General features: G+C 46.3%; 1 protein-coding gene across 6 annotated transcripts in view; it reads left to right on the top strand.

Moving 5' to 3' along the window:
* The window catches only part of PIP4K2A (phosphatidylinositol-5-phosphate 4-kinase type 2 alpha), a 149,021-nt gene that overhangs the window by 81,036 nt on the left and 46,933 nt on the right, over window positions 1-21,052 (top strand). For 4 of the 6 annotated variants that reach the window (XM_040968254.1, XM_040968256.1, XM_040968252.1 and 1 more), the window contains exons 2-3: window positions 12,896-12,993; window positions 14,403-14,499. In XM_040968254.1, the coding sequence (XP_040824188.1) occupies window positions 12,896-12,993; window positions 14,403-14,499 (195 nt within the window). Of the gene's footprint in view, window positions 1-9,958; window positions 9,964-12,895; window positions 12,994-14,402; window positions 14,500-21,052 lie in introns of those variants that run through there. The other 2 variants (XM_040968257.1, XM_040968255.1) reach the window with 2 other exon arrangements.

Genomic DNA, 21,052 nt, shown 5'->3' with positions numbered 1-21,052 from the left:
CGTGAGTGGGAGTGGAACTGCCTGCTCCTCCCTCTGCCCCCCTGTTCTGTCCAATGGAAGAGGAAGTTCCACTTGTCAGAATCAGGAATCCAGTGCTTCCATTCTTGAATCTTCACATAGATCTTGGCCACCAAGCCCTCTGGAGAAATCCTTGAAAACCCTCAGACTGGGTGTGCCTTCCTCTTCCTCATCATTGCTTAAACCTTTAGGAGAGAGCCGTGCACGTCTTTGGTGGTCCAAATGCAACAGACCACTTCTCGTTGCTTGCTTTTCCAGCCGTCTGGAACACCAGGAGACATGGGTTATAGCCCACATTGCTCCTGCACACCTCAGACACAGCTGGCCAGACATTGCAGCTTCCATTGCCTATCACAGCGAGTCCCTCTGTGGTCACGTCACGTGGGAAGCTGTCATGTCAGGGTGTTGGCCTCTCAGGAGGGATCTACAGACATAGGCCCAGTAGTAGATTATATTGGCCTGTTAGCTGATTTGAAACTTTCAAGGCTGGTTTTTTGTTGTGGTTGCTGCTGCTGTTTAAGAGCACCGTTTAGTTGCTGGTCATCACACCACCCAGATAAGTGAAGTACCTGTTTGTTTGACATCCACCAGATGTTGTGAATGTTGTATTTGGATGTGTTCAATGGCAAGTGGTAGAAACCTCCCTTCTACTCACATAAAGGCTGTAGTTATGTAGCTTGGAAGGATGGCAGGGGTGGCCTCAGGCTTCACGTGGTCCAGCAGTTCAGATGTCATCTCTATGGTTTTTGTCTCTCATTCCATCCTCTTGGTTTTAAAAAAGTTAATATATTTGTTTATTCTTATTTGAGAGAGATATCTTCCATTCACTTCTTACTCACTTCCTTGTCAGTAGCCAGGGCTGAGCCAGGACAAAGTCAGGAGCTCAGAACTCTGGGTCCAAGAACTTGAGGCATCATCTACTGCTTCCCAGATTGCACATTAGCAGGAACCTGACATCAGAAGCAGAGGCAGGACCTGAAGGCACGAATTTAGATATGGGATGTGGGCATCCACTCTGTGCCCAACACCTGCTCCTTATTCTGTCTTCTCTGGCTGTCTGCCCCTCCACACTGAGGTAGTGGTTCCAGGAAGCCACAGGTGTGTTAGCCTAGTATTTCTTTTATGTCTTGCTGTGGATTTCAAGGAAAGGCCTGGGTCACACACTATCCTTTCCTGGAATCTTGGAGCTCTAGCTTGTCTTCCTGCCCTTGTCCCTGCCCTGTCGATCAATGTCAAGCAAGCACGTGAGAGGTCATCTGTGTCTTCTAGGAACTAGGTGGGCCTCTTTGAGAAAGTCCATTTGTGATCTGTGTTGTGCCTATGGGAGTGTCTCCCAAGAGCTGGGCCCTGGCCATGTGGTAAGCAACACCGTCCAGGCGGACGCCATAGGGAATGGTGGGAACAGTGCTTAGCCTGGGCATCTATCTGCAGGGCTACTCAGGGATGCCAGGCACAGGCCAGATCTCTCCTCTTTGTTTTGAAAAGAAGCCAGAATTCCAAATTCATATGTAAATTTTCTCAAAGTCTAAATAGATTAGCAGTTAGTTCAGGCATCTTCTAAATGGCTGGCTAGGCCAAACCACACATCATTTGCAATTCCTTCTCAAACTCATTCTTAAAGATTTGTTTATTTTTTATTGGAAATAAAAGAGGAGAGACAGAGAGGAAGATCTTCCTTCTGATGACTCACTCCCCAAGTGGCCACCACAGGAAACCAGGAGCCTGGAGCCTCCTCCAGGTTTCCCACGCGGGTGCAGGGTTCCAAGGCTTTGGGCCATCATTAACTGCTTTCCCAGGCCACAAGCAGGGAGCTGGATAGGAAGCAGGGCAGCCGGGACACAAACCAATGCTCACATGGGATTCCGGCATGTTCAAGGCGAGGACTTTAGCCACTAGGCTACTGTGCCGGACCTCTCAAACTCATTTTTCAAAGCATTTTTCAAGGAGTGGGTGTTGTAGCACAGTGGGTTATGTCACCAATGGGGAAGCCCATATGCTGTATCAGAGTTCTTGGTTTGAATCCTGCCTTTACTGCTGATCCAGTCTCCTATGAGTGGTCTGGGAAGAGAGGCAGCAGGGGTTCCTGGCTCATCCTGAGCTTTGTGAGCCATTGGGAAGTGAGCCAGTGGATGGGACAGTCTTTCTGTCTCTCTCTCTGTGTCTCTCACTCTGCCTTTCAAATAAAATAATTACTTTTTAAAAAGAATACAGTGAGATCGGGAGAGATGGATGGAGCACTTTCTTTAAGGTGAGACAAGCAGCGGAACTGGAGCCTGAGTGGACCATGTTGTAAAGCTCTCATGTTTTCATTGGCAAGGTCTTTCCGGACTTTCTGAAAACCAGCATTACCTCTGTAATAACTTACAGATTTCTGGCCTTAATTCAGTAATTTCATGTCGGATTCTCTGGTTCACAGGAGGTAAAATTTTAACGGGACTACATCTGCCTGGATGAAATTAGCCACAGGCCAGCCAGTGAGGCCTGTCCGTCAGTGGCTCCTGACTGATGCCGTAGAACCCAGTTGACAGATGGCAGTGTGAGTCTATGTTATAAATTAAAGTGAAATTCTAAGCAAGTGTTTAAATATTCCCAATGACATTTGAATTTTAGTCAGGTAGCCATTCATCACAAGGTTGACTTAATGATCCCTGTACAACAGAAAGCTCCCCTGGCATGTATTAACTTGGACTTCTGAATTTTCAGACACTGGAACATCACACCTCTCTGCCTTCACTCACCCCTCTACTCACTTTGCCACCAGAATAGGGCATTCCTGTTCTAAGCATTTGGAAGGTAGTTCACGTTCCAGCAAATTGTAATGAAAGGATAACTGGAGCTCTGATTGCGTCTTACCTGCAGATACAGAACATTCAGAACATTTTACAACTGGGCTTAGAAGGGCTCGGCACAATAACCTAGCGGCTAAAGTCCTTGTCTTGAACATGCTGGGATCCCGTATGGGCACTGGTTCTAATCTCAGTGGTCCCACTTCCATCCAGCTCCCTGCTTGCGTCTTGGGAAAGCAGTTGAGGACGGGCCAAAGCCTTGGGACCCTGCACCCGTGATGGAGACCTGGAGGAGGCGCCAGGCTCCTGGTTTCAGATTGACTGAGCTCCAGCTATTGTGGTGGCACTTGGGGAGTGAGTCATCAGACAGAAGATCTTCCTCTCTGTATATCTCACTTTTCAATAAAAATAATCTTTTTTAAAAAAGGGGGTCTTAGAAGATGACTGTTGAGGGAACAGCTGTGGAAAAACTGACCTTTAAAAAACAAAAGAAAGAAAACTGACCTTTTGTTCCAAGACAAATTAAAACATATTTTACACACATTTTTAGCCACTTCCCCGCCCCCCATAATTAGCCCTAATTTGCTCTGCCTGTCCCTCTGAAACCTCAGAACTTTCCCATTGGTCTTCAGTTTGCCATGTAAGCTCTAAGGAGAGCCATTCTCACTCAAGTGCGGGCCGCTTGCCTGAATCATCATAGGAATTGAGTTTTAAAGTTCCTAATTATTACGAACTGAATTTATTACAAGATTTTAAAGTTATTTTCAAAGGAGAACTGATGTTTGGGTTAACATCTTTTCTTTTCCACCCAACGTGGAACTTTGAGTGGGTAGTGAAAGCAATTTTTAGGTAACACCATCACCTCTGCCAAACTTGCAAGTGGGAAAGTTAGTAATATGGTGCCTTAATGATCTTTTCAAAAAGATTTAGTTGCTTATTTATTCTTTGACTGCTTCACTTCCCATATAGCTACAATGGCAACAGTTGGGCTTGTCAAAGTTAAGAACTTCTTCCAGGTCTCCCATGTGTGTGCAGCAGCCCAGGTACTAGGACCGTCCTCCACTGCTTTCCCATGTGGACTAGCAGGGAATGTATGGGCAATGAGGCTGCCCGTTAGGGTGCCAGCACCACAGACAGCAGTTTTTTGTGCTATGGCATAGTATGGTCCCTGGACTTTGTTTTTAAGGATGTTGTGATTGCTACCACATGGCTACAAAAACCATGAGCTTTAATATGTAAGTGGGACATTTTACCTCAAATGGGACACAGGCACTTTTTACAAGTCTACTGGATGTTGAAGAGGCACTTATGAGTATCTCACTTGGTGAGGATTATGCTGTGTCCACCTGGGAGGCAGCAGATTGGTTGGTGACAGTCTGTAGAGCTGCTGTTAAGAACAGGGAGTGCAGACTGCTCTGGAGTGTGGGGAAGGGGAAGTGTCATCCACAGGGTGTTTTCCAGGTCACACTATGGAAAGTATTTTCTTAGAAATGCACCTGAGGTCATTTTGTGTGCCTTTAGGGAGAGCTGTGATTGCGCTGTGCGCAGCCCTGCTGTTGACACAGCCAGCCAGAACCTCCAGCTGTGACTCTGGCCAGCCACTCTGGGATTACCCACAAGGTTCTCCCAGTCCTGGTGACTCCAGCAGATGGTTTTTGTTTTCCGTATCTACTTACTAAAGCAAATGAATCCTAGAGCAGAAAATGTTTAAATTATTTGCTGGAGAGAATCTGCATGCTTTATCATCCGTAAAGTCTCAAAGGGATTTTAGGTTTTTTAGGATGAGCTCAGTAAGTGAAATGTTCCTCTTTCCAAGAACTGGTAAAAAGGGGGAATAACAATAATTGTGAATTTATTACACATTTCTGGTAAGGCTTATTTATTTGAAAAGCGAATTTATAGGGAGGGAGAAAGAGAACTTCTACCCACTGGGTTCCTCCCCAGAATGGTGGCTGGCATCAGTTAGGACTGGGCCAGGCTGAAGCCAGGAATGTAGCGTTCCAGCCAGCTTTCCCACATGAATGGCAAGGGCCCAGCCACTGAGACATCTTCTGCTGCATCGCCAAGGAGCTGGATCGGAAGCAAAGCAGCTGAAACTTGATCCTGTGCTCCAATATGGAATGTTGATATTGTTGCAAGCAATAAGCTTAAGCCTCTGTGCCACAACTCTGGCCCCTATATCACATTTGTTATTATTTAGTTACACAGTCAAATGTGTGAAGTGTAAGGGATCTTCTATGACATAGTTAGCTGATCTCCCTTAGAAACCAGAACCAGACATGAGACAAAATACCAGTCATGCTGAGTTCCGCACCTCGTTCCCTTCTCTCCATTGGTTCTCAGCAGCCCTGAATCCTATGTGCTTATCCTGCTCAGCTTTGTCCCTGTGCAGTCGCTCCCTTTATTTTTATTATTGAAGTATGCTCCCTTCTCATTCTTCTAATATACAAAATATCAATTTTCACAATCAAGCGACAAACAGGAAGAGAAACTCATTAGAAAATGAAAGTATTTATAATAAGATTAAATGCATCAAACAAATAATCTAAAAATACAAGACATCTCTTTTTTTGGCCTTTCTTTAAATAATACAGAAAAACATAAAGAAGATTTGGATCGTTTTAAAATGCAAAGTCATACCAAATAGCAGGCATGTTGTTTGGGAGATTAAGTAAGCTGTTTCCAGGCCTGAGATGTTGAGGTAGGATGAATGGGACTTTCAAGATGATTCCTGCACCATCGCCTGATAGTCACCATCTGCAGTCTGCCCTACGCTGTGCAGACAGCACCGCCCTGCCAGGCCCTGCCAGCCTCTTGCTTAGCTGCGTGGCCTGCAACTTCTGCTCTATGCTCCCTGCCTCATCCCAATCTATCTGCTGCCATTTGTAGAGAATTTTCTTCATTCTAACAGGATTAAGTATCTCAGTGTCTCTGTCTGTGAGAGAGGCCTTTTTTTTTATCCCCCTGGTGCTTTTTGTGTATTCTTGGTTGAATGAAAACCAATTGCTCACTATGTATTAGTCTGCCGAACATAGTATTTAGAATAAATATAACCGAATGAATTAAGTGCTGTTGGTAATGCCTCACCATTTATGAACATATTCTTTGCTCGACTTGAAAAAAAAATCCTATAAATAGTGAGGTTTACTTATTTATTTTGAAGTCTGAGTGTGAGATGGCTTTGTGAGGACACCTTTGTATGCCTTCATTTCTCACCCTTTTCCAGCTGGGTCTCAGTCCAGTAGCTACTTACATTCTTTGCAACTTCATGGCAGTCTATGTTTTCTGGCCAGTGTGAATCCAGTCTTGCATCTGCAGGGGTGATGCTGCAATCAGTAGCTCCAGCCCACAGCAAGAAGCCTGTGTTTTACGCACTGGGGGTAACTGGAAGGAAATATTAATGCCTTGCCGAGCAGAGGAATCAAGATACCTTTTCTGAGTTGGGCTGTCTAGTGTTGTACAAGGAAAGGTGTATGCAAATTTCACTATGCTTGTGTTCAGCATGTTCTCCATAAAGGAAAACTCAGGTAATTGGCTTGAGTAAATGATTGTCTGAGAAACTGATTTTGCATTCTTCATAAATTACTGTTTATGAAAGTCATTAAGATTTAGTGGAATGCAGAGGAATATTTATTTTCTCTTTTTTTAAAGTTGACAGATTATCAGAAAAATGATGAGTTTTTAGTGATGTTTTCCCCAATTTAGATTGGCACTGTGGAAATCATAGCTGAATAACCATAGTAGGTCAGGGCATGTATTCAACTAACTGTGTGTTTATTCATTTATTTTTCAACATCTTTGTAATTACTACTTAGGTTTTAGATAAGGAATACTTTAGAAATTTGTAGCACAATAAGACTGAAGTTTCCAGAACTGTCTGAAGAATTTGCTGTGAATCTTGACATAGGCTGGCAGGAATTTAAAAGGCTCTTGGGCTCAGCCAGTCCAGCTTCCTGAATTTTGTTTCTGAAAAGTTGGGTGAGTAAACTATGGCTGAAAAAATAAGCTTGGGCGGTCTTCTAGGTCTAGCACTACCATTTAGTAGCTAGTAATTTATCTGATCTCACTAAGCCTCCATTTCCTTGTCTGTGAAATGGGGGTAATGGGTAATGATGGGACTTTTACTCCCTGCGCCTGCAATAATCAGGTAAGGTTCTACTCCCGAAATACTTACTAAGGTGGCACTTGGCACAAGTCCACTAAATGATAGCAATACGGTTAATGCCAAGTTTTAAAAGGGCATCAAGGCCAAGCCAGATGAGACCTCAGCTGCTTTCTACCCGCCTCATCTCTCCACCACCCACCCCCAGGCGTCCCTCTGCCCCCCTCCTGAGTTCTAGTACAATCAGGGACATTTTGGCACTCTGTGTTGGCCCGTTGCCCCCTCCTGCCTATGGACAACAAAGCTGCTTTATTGCATGTCCTGTGCTGGGCCCCAGTACCACCAGCAGCGATGCCCTGTGGCCCCACAGACAGGCAGTGCCGAACTCCACAACTGTGATTTGGGGGTGACTGGCACAGCATAAACAGAAGCAGCAGGTCTCCTCCCAGGGTAAGGAGAGCCTAGCCCACGGCCCCTGTGTGTGGGGTGTCGCTCATCCGCTTACTTGGTTGTAACATCTCAGGATGTCATATGCTTTTGGTTGCTTAGATACCCTGATGGAGTTTTAATAAATTTCAAAACTACACTTTCCTCTGTAAGTTTTATATTTCCTAATGTATGCTAATTCCTAAAGGAGAGGAGTATTATTCTTATCTTTAAAACAGTAATGGTTAATGTGAATATTTTTCTTTCCCACCCTAAGTATCCAAAAGCACATATAAATGTGTGTGTTCCCGGGTGTAAGTACTTACACCGATAAAGAAAGAAAAATGTAAATACTTTGTCTTTTTTAAATACTGACAAGAAGTATGAATGGAAGCTAAGCCATGATTAGTTTTGTTTGTTTGTTTGTTTTTTGTTTTGTTGTGTTGTGTTTGTTTTTTTACATGATTTGTTTTGATGCCAGTTTTAGGATGGGCCGTAGAGGATGGTTGTATTAGATGACTGCTAAGCTAGTAAGTTAAAATGTTCTCACACTCAAGATACTTGAATCCAAGAATTGTGTCTTGCTCTCTGGAAGTTCACAGCCAAGAGTGTCCATGTGAAATATAGAAGTTAACAAATAAGACTAACACAACCTTACTCAAGATGATGGCTCATTTTGCATGTCCTGAATCAGCTCATGGATTTGAACCAGAGGAGAGCTATGTTTTTCAGTTGGTGTAATCGCACAGAACTAGGTTAAAGGAGAGAATTGTATGAGATATTAAAAACAGATTTTGGATGGGCTGGCACTACCACAGTTAATACATCTGAATTAAACCAATGAATATCTGCCAAGGCTCATATGCAACAGAATGAAATGCGCTAATAGAAAAACATTACATAGATGCTGACTGGTGCAGTATAGAAAACTATTATTTACTCATGAAAATTGCCAGTTATCTTTTACTTGGTGATTCCTCTGATTTAAAAAGTGTTGGTTCACTGGTCATGAAATCCAGCCACTCATTTGACCAAGACACTTGGGAGGTCTGAGGGGAAGGCCAGGGAAATGAGAAACCATTGTGCAAGGAAAACAACAAATTGGAAGAAGGGCAGGGTAGCCAGGAAGTAGGTATCTGATATAACTAGTGTTGAGCTACCACTCAATAACAGTGGCACAGATAGAACTATCAAAAGTGATAGGATAACCTGAAACATTAGAGAAGGACCACAGCACCTCCGAGACTCTCTAATTTTAGCATCTTGAAATCCCATGTAAACCCAAGTCCCTTCTCTTTTCTCACTTTCTCTGAGACAGAGGACCAAACATTGCCCCTGTCTTAGGGATTGGTTAGTTTATAAATAATAGGCTTGCAGAAGTAATGAAAAATTTCATAGATGGTTAAATGACACACTGGTGACAGCTCACCACCCTCTGGAGCCATAGGGGGTTTCCCTCCGTCAGTCTGAGCAGCCCTTCCCCTTAGCTTGTGACTGTGCATAACCTTGTCTGAACTCCCACCGTGAAGCTTCTTGTCTGAGTGCTAGTGTTTCCTCCCCACCACTTTGTACTGAACTGCATTTGTGAAAGTCCTGCCCCCTCAGCTATAGTAGATGTGGCAGAACAGTCTGGGATCCTGTTGTGCACTGACTTCCCAACTCCCAAGTGACTGTCCCAAACCCCCTAGTTCTGTCCCCCTCAAACCTGAAGTATTTTCGCTGGCCTCAGGCTGTGCTGTTGCCACCTGCAGGCCTGACTCTGTCAGGAGGTGACCTTGTCCAGATCCTCCTCCTGTGATTGCACATTGCATGTGGACTCTGCACACTGCCCAGAAGCACAGCCTGCCTTCTCTGTCCAGACTTGTTCCTCTGCATCCTGTCAACACCTCTCCAAGCTTCCTGTGCTCTTGTAACTAGGCCTCCAATCCCTGCAGCCTGTCTTTCTCTTGTCCTGGCTGCTTCCCAGATAAAATGAGAGCCCGTGGACAGGAACTGTCCATCTTCCACAGGACTGTGTCTTTTTATCCTCCCATGAACAAGGGAGCTGTTTCCCCACAGCCTTTCCTTCCTGTGTCTTTTTTTGGGGGGGAGGGGCAGAAAGCAAGAGACAGACAGACAGACAGAGGTACCATCTGTCCACTCCCAAAATGCCCACAAACAGCCGGGGTTGGCGCATGTGGAAGCCAGGGACTCAAAACTCCATCTTGGTCTCCTGTAAGGGTGGTAGGGACTCCACTATCTGAGGCATCGCCCACTTCCTCCCATGGTGCATATCAGTGGGATGTGGAATTTGGAAGTGCCTATGGGAGGCAAGTTGCGTCTTCACTGCTGCACCTTCCCGTGTTCCATTCCCTTCCGACCTGTTCCAGCAGTACTGGTGTGTATCCCCTTCTTTCTTTGTTTCCTACCCTCGTCCTCCATTGTCTCCATCATTTCCCTCCCTCCCAGATGTTTTAGAAACTAGCCCCACACTGTGCCTGCCTTTTCTTATCCATCCCTCCCAGTCTGGCTTCATTTGCTCTTTACCCCATCAAAGCACCTGAGGGTCACCAGATGGCCCCTGGTTGTCACTCACTCTGATTAACTTGGCAGAGACATTCAATGCTGCCTGCCACTTCACTCCCGTGTGCTGTGCCTTTCCTTCTCTTCCCACCTGACTCATTCTCCTCCTCTCCCACCTGCAGGCTCCAGCACATGGACGCTCTAATGGAACTACCCCTGGGCTCTGCTCTCTGTGTCACTCACAGATACGCAAATTCTTACCTCCTGTCCCTGCCTTCCCTGGGACTTCAGGTCACCCAACCACAGGCCTACCTGACTACAGTGCACAACTGAGCTCTTCTAAAGTACACTGCCTGGGGAAACTGATTCACAGTCTGGCCAACCAGAAATTAGACTGTCCCCAGTGCCTCCCTCCCTCTGTCTTTCCCTGCTGCAGCCTGCAGCCTGCTCCCTGTGCCCAGCAGCCAGCCTCTGTCCAATGGGATCTCCCAGTAGCCTCTTGGTACTCCTTCTGGGCATGTCTTCTTCCTAAGACCCCTCTAACCTACCTCTCTCCTGGTCTGTTAATGTGACCATCCCTCTGGACCAGAAGCACTGAAAGGCCGACAACTGACATTTGAACCTTGTGCAGCTCAGAGCAGAAAGCTGGGGGAGAATATCTACAACGGAAGTTCTCAGTTTGCACATTCCATGTTGGCTAAAAAGTTTGTTTCTGCTTACTTTCCTTTTTAAGATTTGTTTATTTGAAAGGCAGAGAGATGTCCATTGGCTCACTATCCCCACAAATGGCCACAACAGCTACAGCTAGACCAAGCTGAATCCTTGAACATCTGTCTTAGTCTGCCTCATGGAATCAGGGACCCAAGCTTTTGGGTCATGTTCCACTGCCTTCCCAGGTGCACTGGCAGAGAGCCGGGTCAGAAGCAGAGCAGCAGGGGCACAAGCCTGTGCTTTGACACGCAGTGCCTGTGTTTTTGCCACACCTGCTATTCTGCTTACTCTCTAAAGGAGCAGGTTTGCGTAGCATGTGAAAGAATCATGACACTTGAAATAATCAGTGTTTGATCCCATTCCATGTTGGCTGTGGCTCTCTGGCAGCCACTTGAAGCCCATATGGGTCAGGGAGAAATGCTTTGAGATGTGCTTGCAGCTTCTCTCTGTAAGGGACTTGAGGGGTACCTGTGAATCCTACCGTTTCTTCCCGTCCTATGCTGCCTGCTTTCTTCATTCTGTTTCCATGAGTGATTTGTGTGCTGATTTAGCCAGTATCCAGCTTTATTCTAAGTGTGCTTACATGACTTGGATTTCTGTTCTGTTCTGACTCTCTTTGCCTGCTTTTCGGACAGCGACATTCCGATGTTAACACACAAGTATGGACATTTCACCAGGCTCCTTGGGATCAATGCGTGTGGTGAGAGGTGGAGGCGATGGAACAGGAGTCATCACATGGTTCCCCGACACCCCCACCCTTGTCCAGTGGTGCTCCATGCCTACCTGCACTGTGGCAGAAAGTCTCAGTGTTCCTCCCCAGGGCTCTGTCTTTTCTCCCTGCCCTCCTCACTTCTTTTTGTGGCGTCCTTGACGTTCACCACAGTGTATCTCTGTATGCTTCAAATGTTCTATAGCCATAGCCTAGTAGCTTTCATCCCTGATGGAAAATCCTTACAGTCCTTGTGTCGTCTTGTCAGCCCATCTTCTCATTTTGTCTACATTTCACACATGGCTTTTGTTTTCTGTTCTTGCATACAATTCTCATAGGTGAGGTATTGAGCACACTCATTTCTCTCTTGGTGAGCTCGTGTTTGGTTGATGCTCATTTGTGGGAGCCCGGGAGGCCTGATGTGGGGGCGGTTTCCTGACAAGGCCAGCTGCGTTTACTTCTACCCAGTCCCAGGATCACTTTCCAGCATCTCCTTAAGGGATCCCAGTCTCATGTTAAGCCTTTGGTTGCACCTCCACATTCCCACCCCCAGCCTTCTGCTGGTTCCAGTAGATGTTGAAGTTGGCGTTTGTCTTTAGAGCAGCCGGGTCTTTCAGGCTTGCTTGGTACTCACTGCATTCCCTGTGGATTAAATTCACTTTGGGGGAAGGAAGTTGCCTTGGAGATTTCCTTTGTTTCCTGTGAACCCAGCCAAGTGTTTATAACTCGGCTCTATCAAGGAACTCATGTTTCTCTAGCTTGTTTGTTTGCTTGTTTTGTTTTATTTTAGGGACTGAGATTTCTTCAGAGTGCCATGTATTCTGCTAAAAGCATAACTCTCTGAAGTGCTTTTTATTGCTAGCAACCAGGGAGGGGCGATGGCTTGGGAATCGAGATGTAAAAATAATTAACCCTGAGAAACAGCAAGTGTGTTTGAAGATCACATGTGAGAAACTGTGTCCCTGCCACTTGTGGGGCTGCCATTGGAGCTCGAGTCTGCCTTATGTCCTCCAGAAGCATGTCTTGGTGGTTTGTCTTGATGCCTTCCAACCCATCCCTGGCTCATTTGGTCCTGGGACCCCGTTGCAGCTTCCTCCCACCCTAGCTGCAAACTCCCCTTCTGTGAAATCCATGCTCCACTCCAATGTTTATTCTCCAGCCAAGTTCCTGGGAAAGACCATTCAAATGACTGTTTTTCTCTGGGCAGCCAAAGGTATCTACTCATGTTGACCTGTCCATGAATTAACAAATGGTGTTGGTTGACTCAGCAAGTATTCACCACAAAATCTTTAAAGCCAGCTTTCCCATGTGGGACTTCCTTTATGGAAACATGTGACCTAAGGGGCCTGGAGCTGATGCTCTGGAAGGAATGTGGGAAGAAAAGATGGGGAAAAGCAGGGACAGGTGGTCCAGTAGGTCTGTCCTCTGAAACTCCTCCCTTGCCTCAGCCCCTCTGGTAGATGTCACAGGCCAAGCCTGAGCAGCATGAAGGAGTGGGAGATGGCAGGCTCTGGTAAAGCCTAATGAGGGAGTGGAGAGGGTTTAAGAACTGGGAGGAAGCAGGCTGGGTGACCAGGCAAGTTCTTCTTTCTTCCCAAGTAGGTAGTAACAACCTGTACTGTTGATTTTCTGTTCTTATAGATCAATGAACTGAGCCATGTTCAGATCCCAGTTATGTTGATGCCAGATGACTTCAAAGCCTATTCCAAGATCAAGGTGGACAATCACCTATTTAACAAGTAAGTATAAGGACAACCTGTCAGAGACATGGCTGCCTGGCAGTGTAATTTTTGTGAATTTCTGTACTCACATAATTTTTCAATGGGTGGGAGTAAAAGTTTTGCTGATGAAGTTAATCCTGTGATAAACATAACCATCTGTCATTTTCAGAAAAGTAGCAGCAGGCCCTCTGGGATAATATCTCTTAGCCATATGGCATATTATTCTCTGTGAATATCTTATACATCCAAAACGATATGCTCATTACAATTTAAATTTTTGAAGCCCATAAATCACTTGGATTTTTTTAAGCAGTTAGGATCCTCTAGTGTCTTCCACAAAACTTTTGAAAATTATGAGTTTGTGAAAGAAATGACTACACCGAAGAATTAGGATATATTTTTATGCATTATAGTTTGGTGCTGCAGTGGGTGCTGAGACTCTTCCTGTGACATTCGTTAGAGTGTTATTTCCAAAGTGGCACCTGAAATCAGGCAGCCTGTGAGAGCCAGAGATACAAGGGGCCTGGGGACCTGGCCATGCCTGCAGTGGGCTCACTGGCTGGCCAGTGGCTGAAAACCAACACTCATGTGGACAGTTATGCTTCTGTGTACACATGTGTGTGTGCATAGAATCTCCACATGTGATTCTGTGGCAGAGCAAAGGATTAAGCAATCCCCAGTGAGTATAGGGGAGCCTGCTAGAAATCATCCCCTCCACATGAGGACCAAATATGAACTGCTGGAGGGGCCTTTGTTCTAGCATTAAGCTGATGCATTCCTCTTTTTCCTGATACTGTTTGGACCTTGACTTTGAGGAGTCTTCAAGGTGCAAATATAGAATGTAGTATTTATATAAAATAGGTCACGCAAGGAATGTGGGAGAACCATGTTCTGTAGCTTCACCCAACAGTAGGAGAGTGAATGTGGAGACCACTGCTGGGGCCCTTTGCTCTGCTGACCCAACCCACAGCCCTCCTGCTGTACTTTTCTTTCATTTTTCCTTTGCCAGGCCTGGTTCCTTCTCAGTTTTCTTTGCTAGGGAGAGGCTGTGGCGTGTGGCCGGGGCTTAAAGAGCCCACACAGTGGCAGTGCGCCTGTGACAAAGGAAATGACATCACCAATGTGTTCCCTTGTCTGCCAGATCTTGCTGTAGGCTGTACCTGGTCCTATGAACAGTAAGGAATTTTCAGAAAATTCATGGAAAATGCACCTGATGAAAAAAACTTTTATAGATTTCAAAAGTGTTTTGTACCAAAGTGAACTTAATCTTTTCATTCCACTTCCCCATGAACTCTCGCCAAGTCCCCTAGCACACTGGGTCTTCCATCACTGGTGAACTCTGAGCATGTCTTTGACAGTGGAGGGCAGAGGCAGGTCCCATTAGCTCCTTGTCTTGCTGAGCCTTATTTTACATGTGATCATTGCAGAGAAAACATGCCGAGCCATTTCAAGTTCAAGGAATACTGCCCCATGGTTTTCCGTAACCTGCGGGAGAGATTCGGGATCGATGACCAGGATTTCCAGGTGAGTTGCCTTTGTAACATTTGCTTCGAATGGGGTCTGGATCTCATGGTGCCTTTTGCTGTTTGAAGTAGGATTACATCCTTAACATGACAAGCAGTTATATAATAGTCATTTTCATTGCACGTAGAAAGTTTTCCAGGAGTCCCTGGTGGAGGATAGGGTTGCCCCAGGGACCCTCTGTACCCTATGATTTCAGCGCACAGCTCTGTTCTCTGCATAGGGACTGAGCAGTGAGGGCTTTTTTTTTTTTTTTAATGTTTAAATAGTTGATTAGGGTGGGAAGGATTGGGGATTAGGGGAAAGTAGGTGAGACCATTGTTTCCAAATTTTCTTTTTCTTCTGGGGGAACAGAATAAAGAAGGAAAGAAACCACACCAGTGTTCCAACTGCCTCAGTATGCAGGGATGGGAAACAGCCACCTGATGTCATGCCAGGGTACCCAATGTGGAACATGCTCTGAGGGTTTCAGTAATTCTGAAATGTTGTCAATCTTGCTGATCCAAGAATGAGGAAATCTTTCCAATGTCCATTGGCTGACATAGTGCACCTTAGAGTCTCCATTTACCCAGATCTTTGCTGTCAACGCTTGACTGGGGTAGTTGTCCAATTTGTTCTGCCTTTCTGCCTCTGCTGTGGTACCAGATGTCCTTTCCAGACCCCAATGGACTGCCATTTCCTCCATGCACATCTTGATGCCATCCACTGCTCTGTGTTGGCCACAGAGGAGGCATAATTCTGACACATGCACTCCACAAATCCTGCGATTCTCCCTATGGCTGGAATTCTGAGTCCAGCAGTTCAATTGGGAGCAGTGTCCAACAAAACCTCATCTGAGGTAATTCCAGACATGACTCTGTGTGCTTGCCAGTACAGGGCCTGGCTCTGTCTGTCCCCCTCATTGTGCACACACACTGGTAGTTGCAATTACTGGGTCAGTTCTGTCTCCAACCCCATCTCTTACACAAACCAGTGGATGCTATGACCCAGCCCAACCCAGCCCACTACACACTCGGCCCTCACATATACCAGTAGAACTATAGCCTAGTTGGAGCAACCCCCACGAACCCCTGCCCACGCCCGTCCCCAGCCTTGGTTCCTATGCTTACCAATCTGTGCAGCAGACCGATCCAGTCTGTCCCATATCCCATTCAGCTCTTGTACACATCAGTGGGTTTTGGAGCCTAGTTCAACCCAACCAACTCCACTATCCAGCCCACATTCATGCCACTGTATGCCACTCCCTGACTAGTCAGTCCAGAACCCCCAGCCCTGGCTCTCATGCTGACCAATAGGAATTGCAACCCCTCAGAGAGATGCCCACAGTTTTCCTACTGGATCCCCTTCTAGTCCTGGATCTAGCTTGACAGGACTTGCCCCCAATCCTAGTATTTGCCAGCCAATGCTGCAGCAAAACCCAACCAGCCTGCACTTACTATGGCTCATGCATATGACTGTGAGTACAGTCAGTTAGCCCAGCTTGGCTCTCCTTCTAATCTAGTTTGTATGCAGCACAACGGGTATTGTAGCCCTGCCCAACCTGGTCTGCCCCTGGTCCCAGTTCCCATGCTCAGCATGGGAGCCCATTCTGCCCTGCCAACCAGGCTCACAGCTACCGCCCAACCCCCGCCCAGGGTTTCACATGTTCTAGTGGGTGCTGTGGTCTAATCTGGCATGGCCCGCCTCATCTCTGCATTTGCTGGGAGAGTGGTGGGGGGCTGCTATAGCCTAAGCAATGAGTTTTTCAGAATTACTCTCATTGCCAGGTGGAAGCATCTGCTCAGCACAGCCTCCCTCTGGTTTCTGGTCTTGGATGTGTCAGCAATGTGTGTGTGTGTGTGTGTGTGAGAGAGAGAGAGAGAGAGAAAGTCACATTCTGTATACTGAGGCATTGTAGGTGGTTTCCTGCTGCTTTGCTGTTCCTCACATTGGCTGACCCTTGCTGCAGCATTCCTGGGGCAGGCCACCCTTTGTGCAATGCTGTGCTGGATGGTAGAGTGGCTAGGGCCCTGCTGTGGCTGCTGGGAGCCCCCAGTCCCGAGCACCACGGGCCATGGAGCTCTTGCCTGCATTCTGCATACCAGCCACTTACAGATATGCTCTGCAACTGCTTCTCAGTCCCAGCTTTTGCGCATCTGTTTCAACTCTTAAAATAGTTCTTGATCCTTGATCATTGTTCTTGAGAAAGGACTTGACTTTGGCTACCTGAATTCTTTGTTTCTACACTTCAGACATCTTTTCAGAGCCCCAGTGCTGACTGACTTTAAATCACATCAGATGTAGCACACGTTCCCTAGGTAGCCCTCTGCTGGAAACCTGCATTGCTAATCTGAGTGACCTTACACATTGAGGCCCAAGACAGCTTACCCTACCCTGATGCAGCAGGATCCCAGAGGCAGGCCACACTTCGCACGCATTCCTGAGAATTCCTGCTCCTACTCCCTAGCCTCCCCCTTCTTGAACATTTCCAGGAATTTCCCCCTCAGGCTTACTCAGCCAGTTTGGAAAAGCATTACTGGCTGAGCTGTGGGTGACATTTCCCTTATTGTGGGTGGGGTTGCTGTGTTCACAGAGGTCCTGGGCCAGGATCCCTGTGTGTGCCACCACAGGCAAAGGGGGAGTGTGGCAGGCAGGATGTATGACCTGCTTTGCTCTGAAAGCCATGCCAGAGTCACTGTAAAAATTATTTTAAAATAATTTAAGTGAGAACTTAGATCACAATTAATGGGTTTGAAATTTACTGCTGGAGAAGTAAGTAACTTTTAAAGAAGAAATGTTGGAATAGCAAAAAGGGTTTCTATGAAATAAAAACGAATCATTGTGTATAATTTAAGAACTTCTACTGTAGTTGAAGAGACCACATGAAAATGAATTAAGTACTTCAAAGGAATTAGTGGCGGATAACTTGGACACTTTAAGAGCTCTTCTGCCTGATTCTAATGCCAGTGTTGACACTCCCTCTGTCCCTGCTTGTTTTTTTTTTTGTTGGGGGGAGGGTTGGTCAAATAACATGGTAATATTGACATTCACCAGAAACTGATGCTTAAGGGCCTATGCCACCTTGTCAGAGTCCTCAGTTTACTACCAAAATGAAGTGTCCCACATTTCTTTTCATCATCAGTTGTGTTAAAGAGAGTCAAAATTGTCATTGTCTTCCAAGTTGTGCACTGCAGCAGGTAAATGTGGCGTTGAATGTTTCCTAAAATGGTCAGTGTAGTTGCTAGAATTTTAACGCAAGCCTGCTTCCTTCCTTCTCTTCCCCCTAAAAACAAAACCATGTAAGTTGATAGTTAAGTATGTGCAGATTGCTGAGTACAGAGTTTAAGGGGAAATTAGGCAAGTGGAAGATGACTCACAAGGAACTAATTGGCAGGTCTGCTAAACGCTTGGCCCCTGCGCTGGGCTCTGAGGAGAGCGATGTGAGTGTAATTAATCATTTTGCCACCCCTCCTTTCCTGCTTGCTGCCTGGTGCTCTTGGCATTTAAATTGCTGCTTTCTCTCTGACAACTGTATTTCTATTTTAAAAAAGAAGAAGAAGAATATTTCGGTGTTCAGAGTAACTTTTGTATACTAGAAGTCTACTCTTCTCTCCTCTCCAGTACCCTACTCATTTTTGTCTCGGGGGGACAAATGCCATGAGTTGAAGGGAAGGCAAGTGCATAAATGCGGAGCTGAGCCCAGGCTGTTGGTTGCCTGGTGTGGAGAGAAAGGTAGACGAGAACTCTGGCTCTGGAGTCAATGCTTGGCTCCTGTGCCCTGCAGGTGTAGGGACCAAAGGTGATGGGCAGGCTGGCGCCATACCACAGCCTCACCTGCAAAACAGGTGACTCTTCCCCATCAAGTCTCGCATTCCTATCCCAGAGCTCGCTAATGAGAGCCACGAACCAGCCACCCTTGCTGTGTCGGTGGTTGAGTACCACATGTTCAAAAGGGAAGGTCTTTCCCTGAGCCTCTGCACGTGAGCTGCTGTGGGCACTATTTCCCACTTGGGGGTGAAAAATAGGATCCGTGACCCAGTCCCTAATTTTAGGGAGCCATTGGTGTACTTCCCAGTTGCTTTTCTGATGTGCCTACATTTTAAACTGGTAGCTTTAAGTCAGTGTGGCAGTAAGAAGCTCTGCCACGTTGTTCAGACCTTGTATTCAGACCTTTTTGTGAGTCATGCAGGGAAGGGTCTCTGTCTTGTTTGCAGCACATGGATAAGAAGTCAGTTCTGCCCAATGTTGACCACTCTGATAAAAGTGGAATGCTGTAATTAGCCTGCCTCATTGACCTCTGTCTGTGAACCTGAACATCTTAAAAAGGAAATGAGAAGCATGTAAACATTATATTCTCTGTAATTTGGTTTTTTAAATCTGTTTTATTTATTTGGAAGTCAGAGTGACAGAGAGATGCTCCATCTGCTCTTTTCACTACACAAGTGGTGACAGTGATCAGGGCTGAACCAGGCAAAAGCCAGGAACCATGAGTTCTGTTCAGGTCCATCCCCCACTGCCTTCATATGCACACCAACAAAATTTACTACTCCTGCGCTATGAGTCCTGAATTAGATTCTTCATTATTCACATCTGGTGAGCTCTCTTCTTCCTATCAGTAACAGAGAGTTCTGATTTTAAAATAATTGATTAAAATTATTAACATTTTAAGTTTTTGATGTTCTTATTTCAAGTTTTAAAATTCTGAAGTGTTAAGGACTTCAGGGGATACTATACTATAGGGGGTGGGGAAGCATTCTTGATTTCTTTAGAAAAATCCGTTCTGTTCAACAAAAGCCATTTCCAGATGTAGGGTTCCCACCCTGACCTGAACTGCAGGAGCAAAGGAACTGTGTCCGACTTGTGGACCAGCTGTCTGCCCAGTTGTTGACACAATACCGGCTCGCAGCAGACACTAAATGTGTGTGGGAGAAAGGGAAGGAAGGCCATACCAAGAGGCGTGAACCTTCTGGACCAAAGCACAGAGGCAAGAGATCTCAAATGGCAGTGGCAGAATTGTGAACAATGGTGATGGGGCGTGAGCCAGAGACAGAGAATATAAAGGGGTCAGAGGCCTTAGCCCATTTCTGCAGCCATCAGGCAGTCCTGTGGGTTTTGCACAAAAGTAGTAATGTCATGAGGTGTATGTGGAGGTACTTTTGTTTGTTTTTACTGCTTGAGACACACTCAAATGCCCACAATGGCCATACTGCACTGGAGCCAGGCAGGAACTGGGACCATGGTCCACAGTCCAGGTCTCTTACATGGGGTGTCAGAGACCTAAGTGCTTGAGCCATTATCTTGCTGACTCCCAGGATGCCCATTAGTAGGTAGCTGGGATCAGGAGCAGAGCTGTGAGTCGATCCCAGATACAGAATCCAAACATCCCAAGTAGCATCCTAACAGCTGCAAATATCTGTCTCAGCCTCTGGCATTTCATCCCTGTAATGTTGCACCAGCCTAAGGTTTTAGAAGGCAGTCTCCCGGTGCCCTTGAAGTCACTGGAAATCTGCTTTCTCCGTTGGTCATCAACTTTCACTTTTTATGTTCTTCTCTTCTGATAAACTGTTTCATTATTGATAAGCATGAAATTGCACTGTGGCCTACTCCACACTATAATGAAAAGCCATTCAGTGCTTGGGATCACAGAGCAGGCAGTCTTTGAGACTGCCCCAAGAGCTTAACACAGGGCTGTGAACTCAGCGGGCATTTAATAAACCCTCCAGGACGACGATGGTGCTCAACTGAGTGTGTTGGCCTTTAACTCTGACAAGGCCTGATGACCATCTGGGCCCCACTCAGGCAGATCAGACACAAGCCAGCCATTTCTGGCAGCCGTTCCTATGCCCAGAGCCCGGGCTTGAGGCATGAGATCCTAATCCTGAGTCACCAGCAGGCAAGCAATGGGAGCTGGGCAGCCCAGTTTCAGTCTCGGGTCTCACAGGGCATGATGCCATGACCATAAACTGTTCACTTGGCCCTGATTGGTCTGTTTGCCCAACTGTAAAGTGATACTCACCCAGCCGTCAGGTCCCTCCATCTATTGCCAAGTCTCCATGAGTAGATGACTCTCCCTTAGGATCTACTCCATGATACCAGCATGTTCCCGTGATAAGATGATTGCTTTTACACATCTGAGCATGGTGCAACTGATTTTAAGTGGCCTTTCCTTTGACTAAAACTTAGAACTCATTCTAGGTAATTTTTAACAGGATGTACAAGTTAGCATTTAAATGGAAAAAACATCAAAAATGTATACAGGAGGGCCCGGTGCGGTGGCGCAGTGGTTAAGGTCCTCGCCTTGCACGCCCGGGATCCCATATGGCCGCCGGTTCTAATCCCAGCAGCCCCGCTTCCCATCCAGCTCCCTGCTTGTGGCCTGGGAAAGCAGTCAAGGACGGCCCAAAGCTTTGGGACCCTGCACCCGTGTGGGAGACCGGGAAGAGGCTCCTGGCTTCAGACCGGCATAGCATCGGCCGTTGCGCTCACTTGGGGAGTGAATCATCAGACGGAAGATCTTCCTCTCTGTCTCTCCTCTCTGTATAGCCGCCTTTCCAATAAAAATAAAATAAAAATCTTT

Source organism: Ochotona curzoniae, unplaced genomic scaffold (assembly GCF_017591425.1).
Source record: "Ochotona curzoniae isolate NIBS_2020 unplaced genomic scaffold, NIBS_Ocur_1.0 scaffold_4683, whole genome shotgun sequence".
NCBI classification, from domain to species: Eukaryota; Metazoa; Chordata; class Mammalia; order Lagomorpha; family Ochotonidae; genus Ochotona; species Ochotona curzoniae.
Note: the sequence above shows the minus strand (reverse complement) of the source record. Positions and strands in the feature narration are given on the sequence as shown.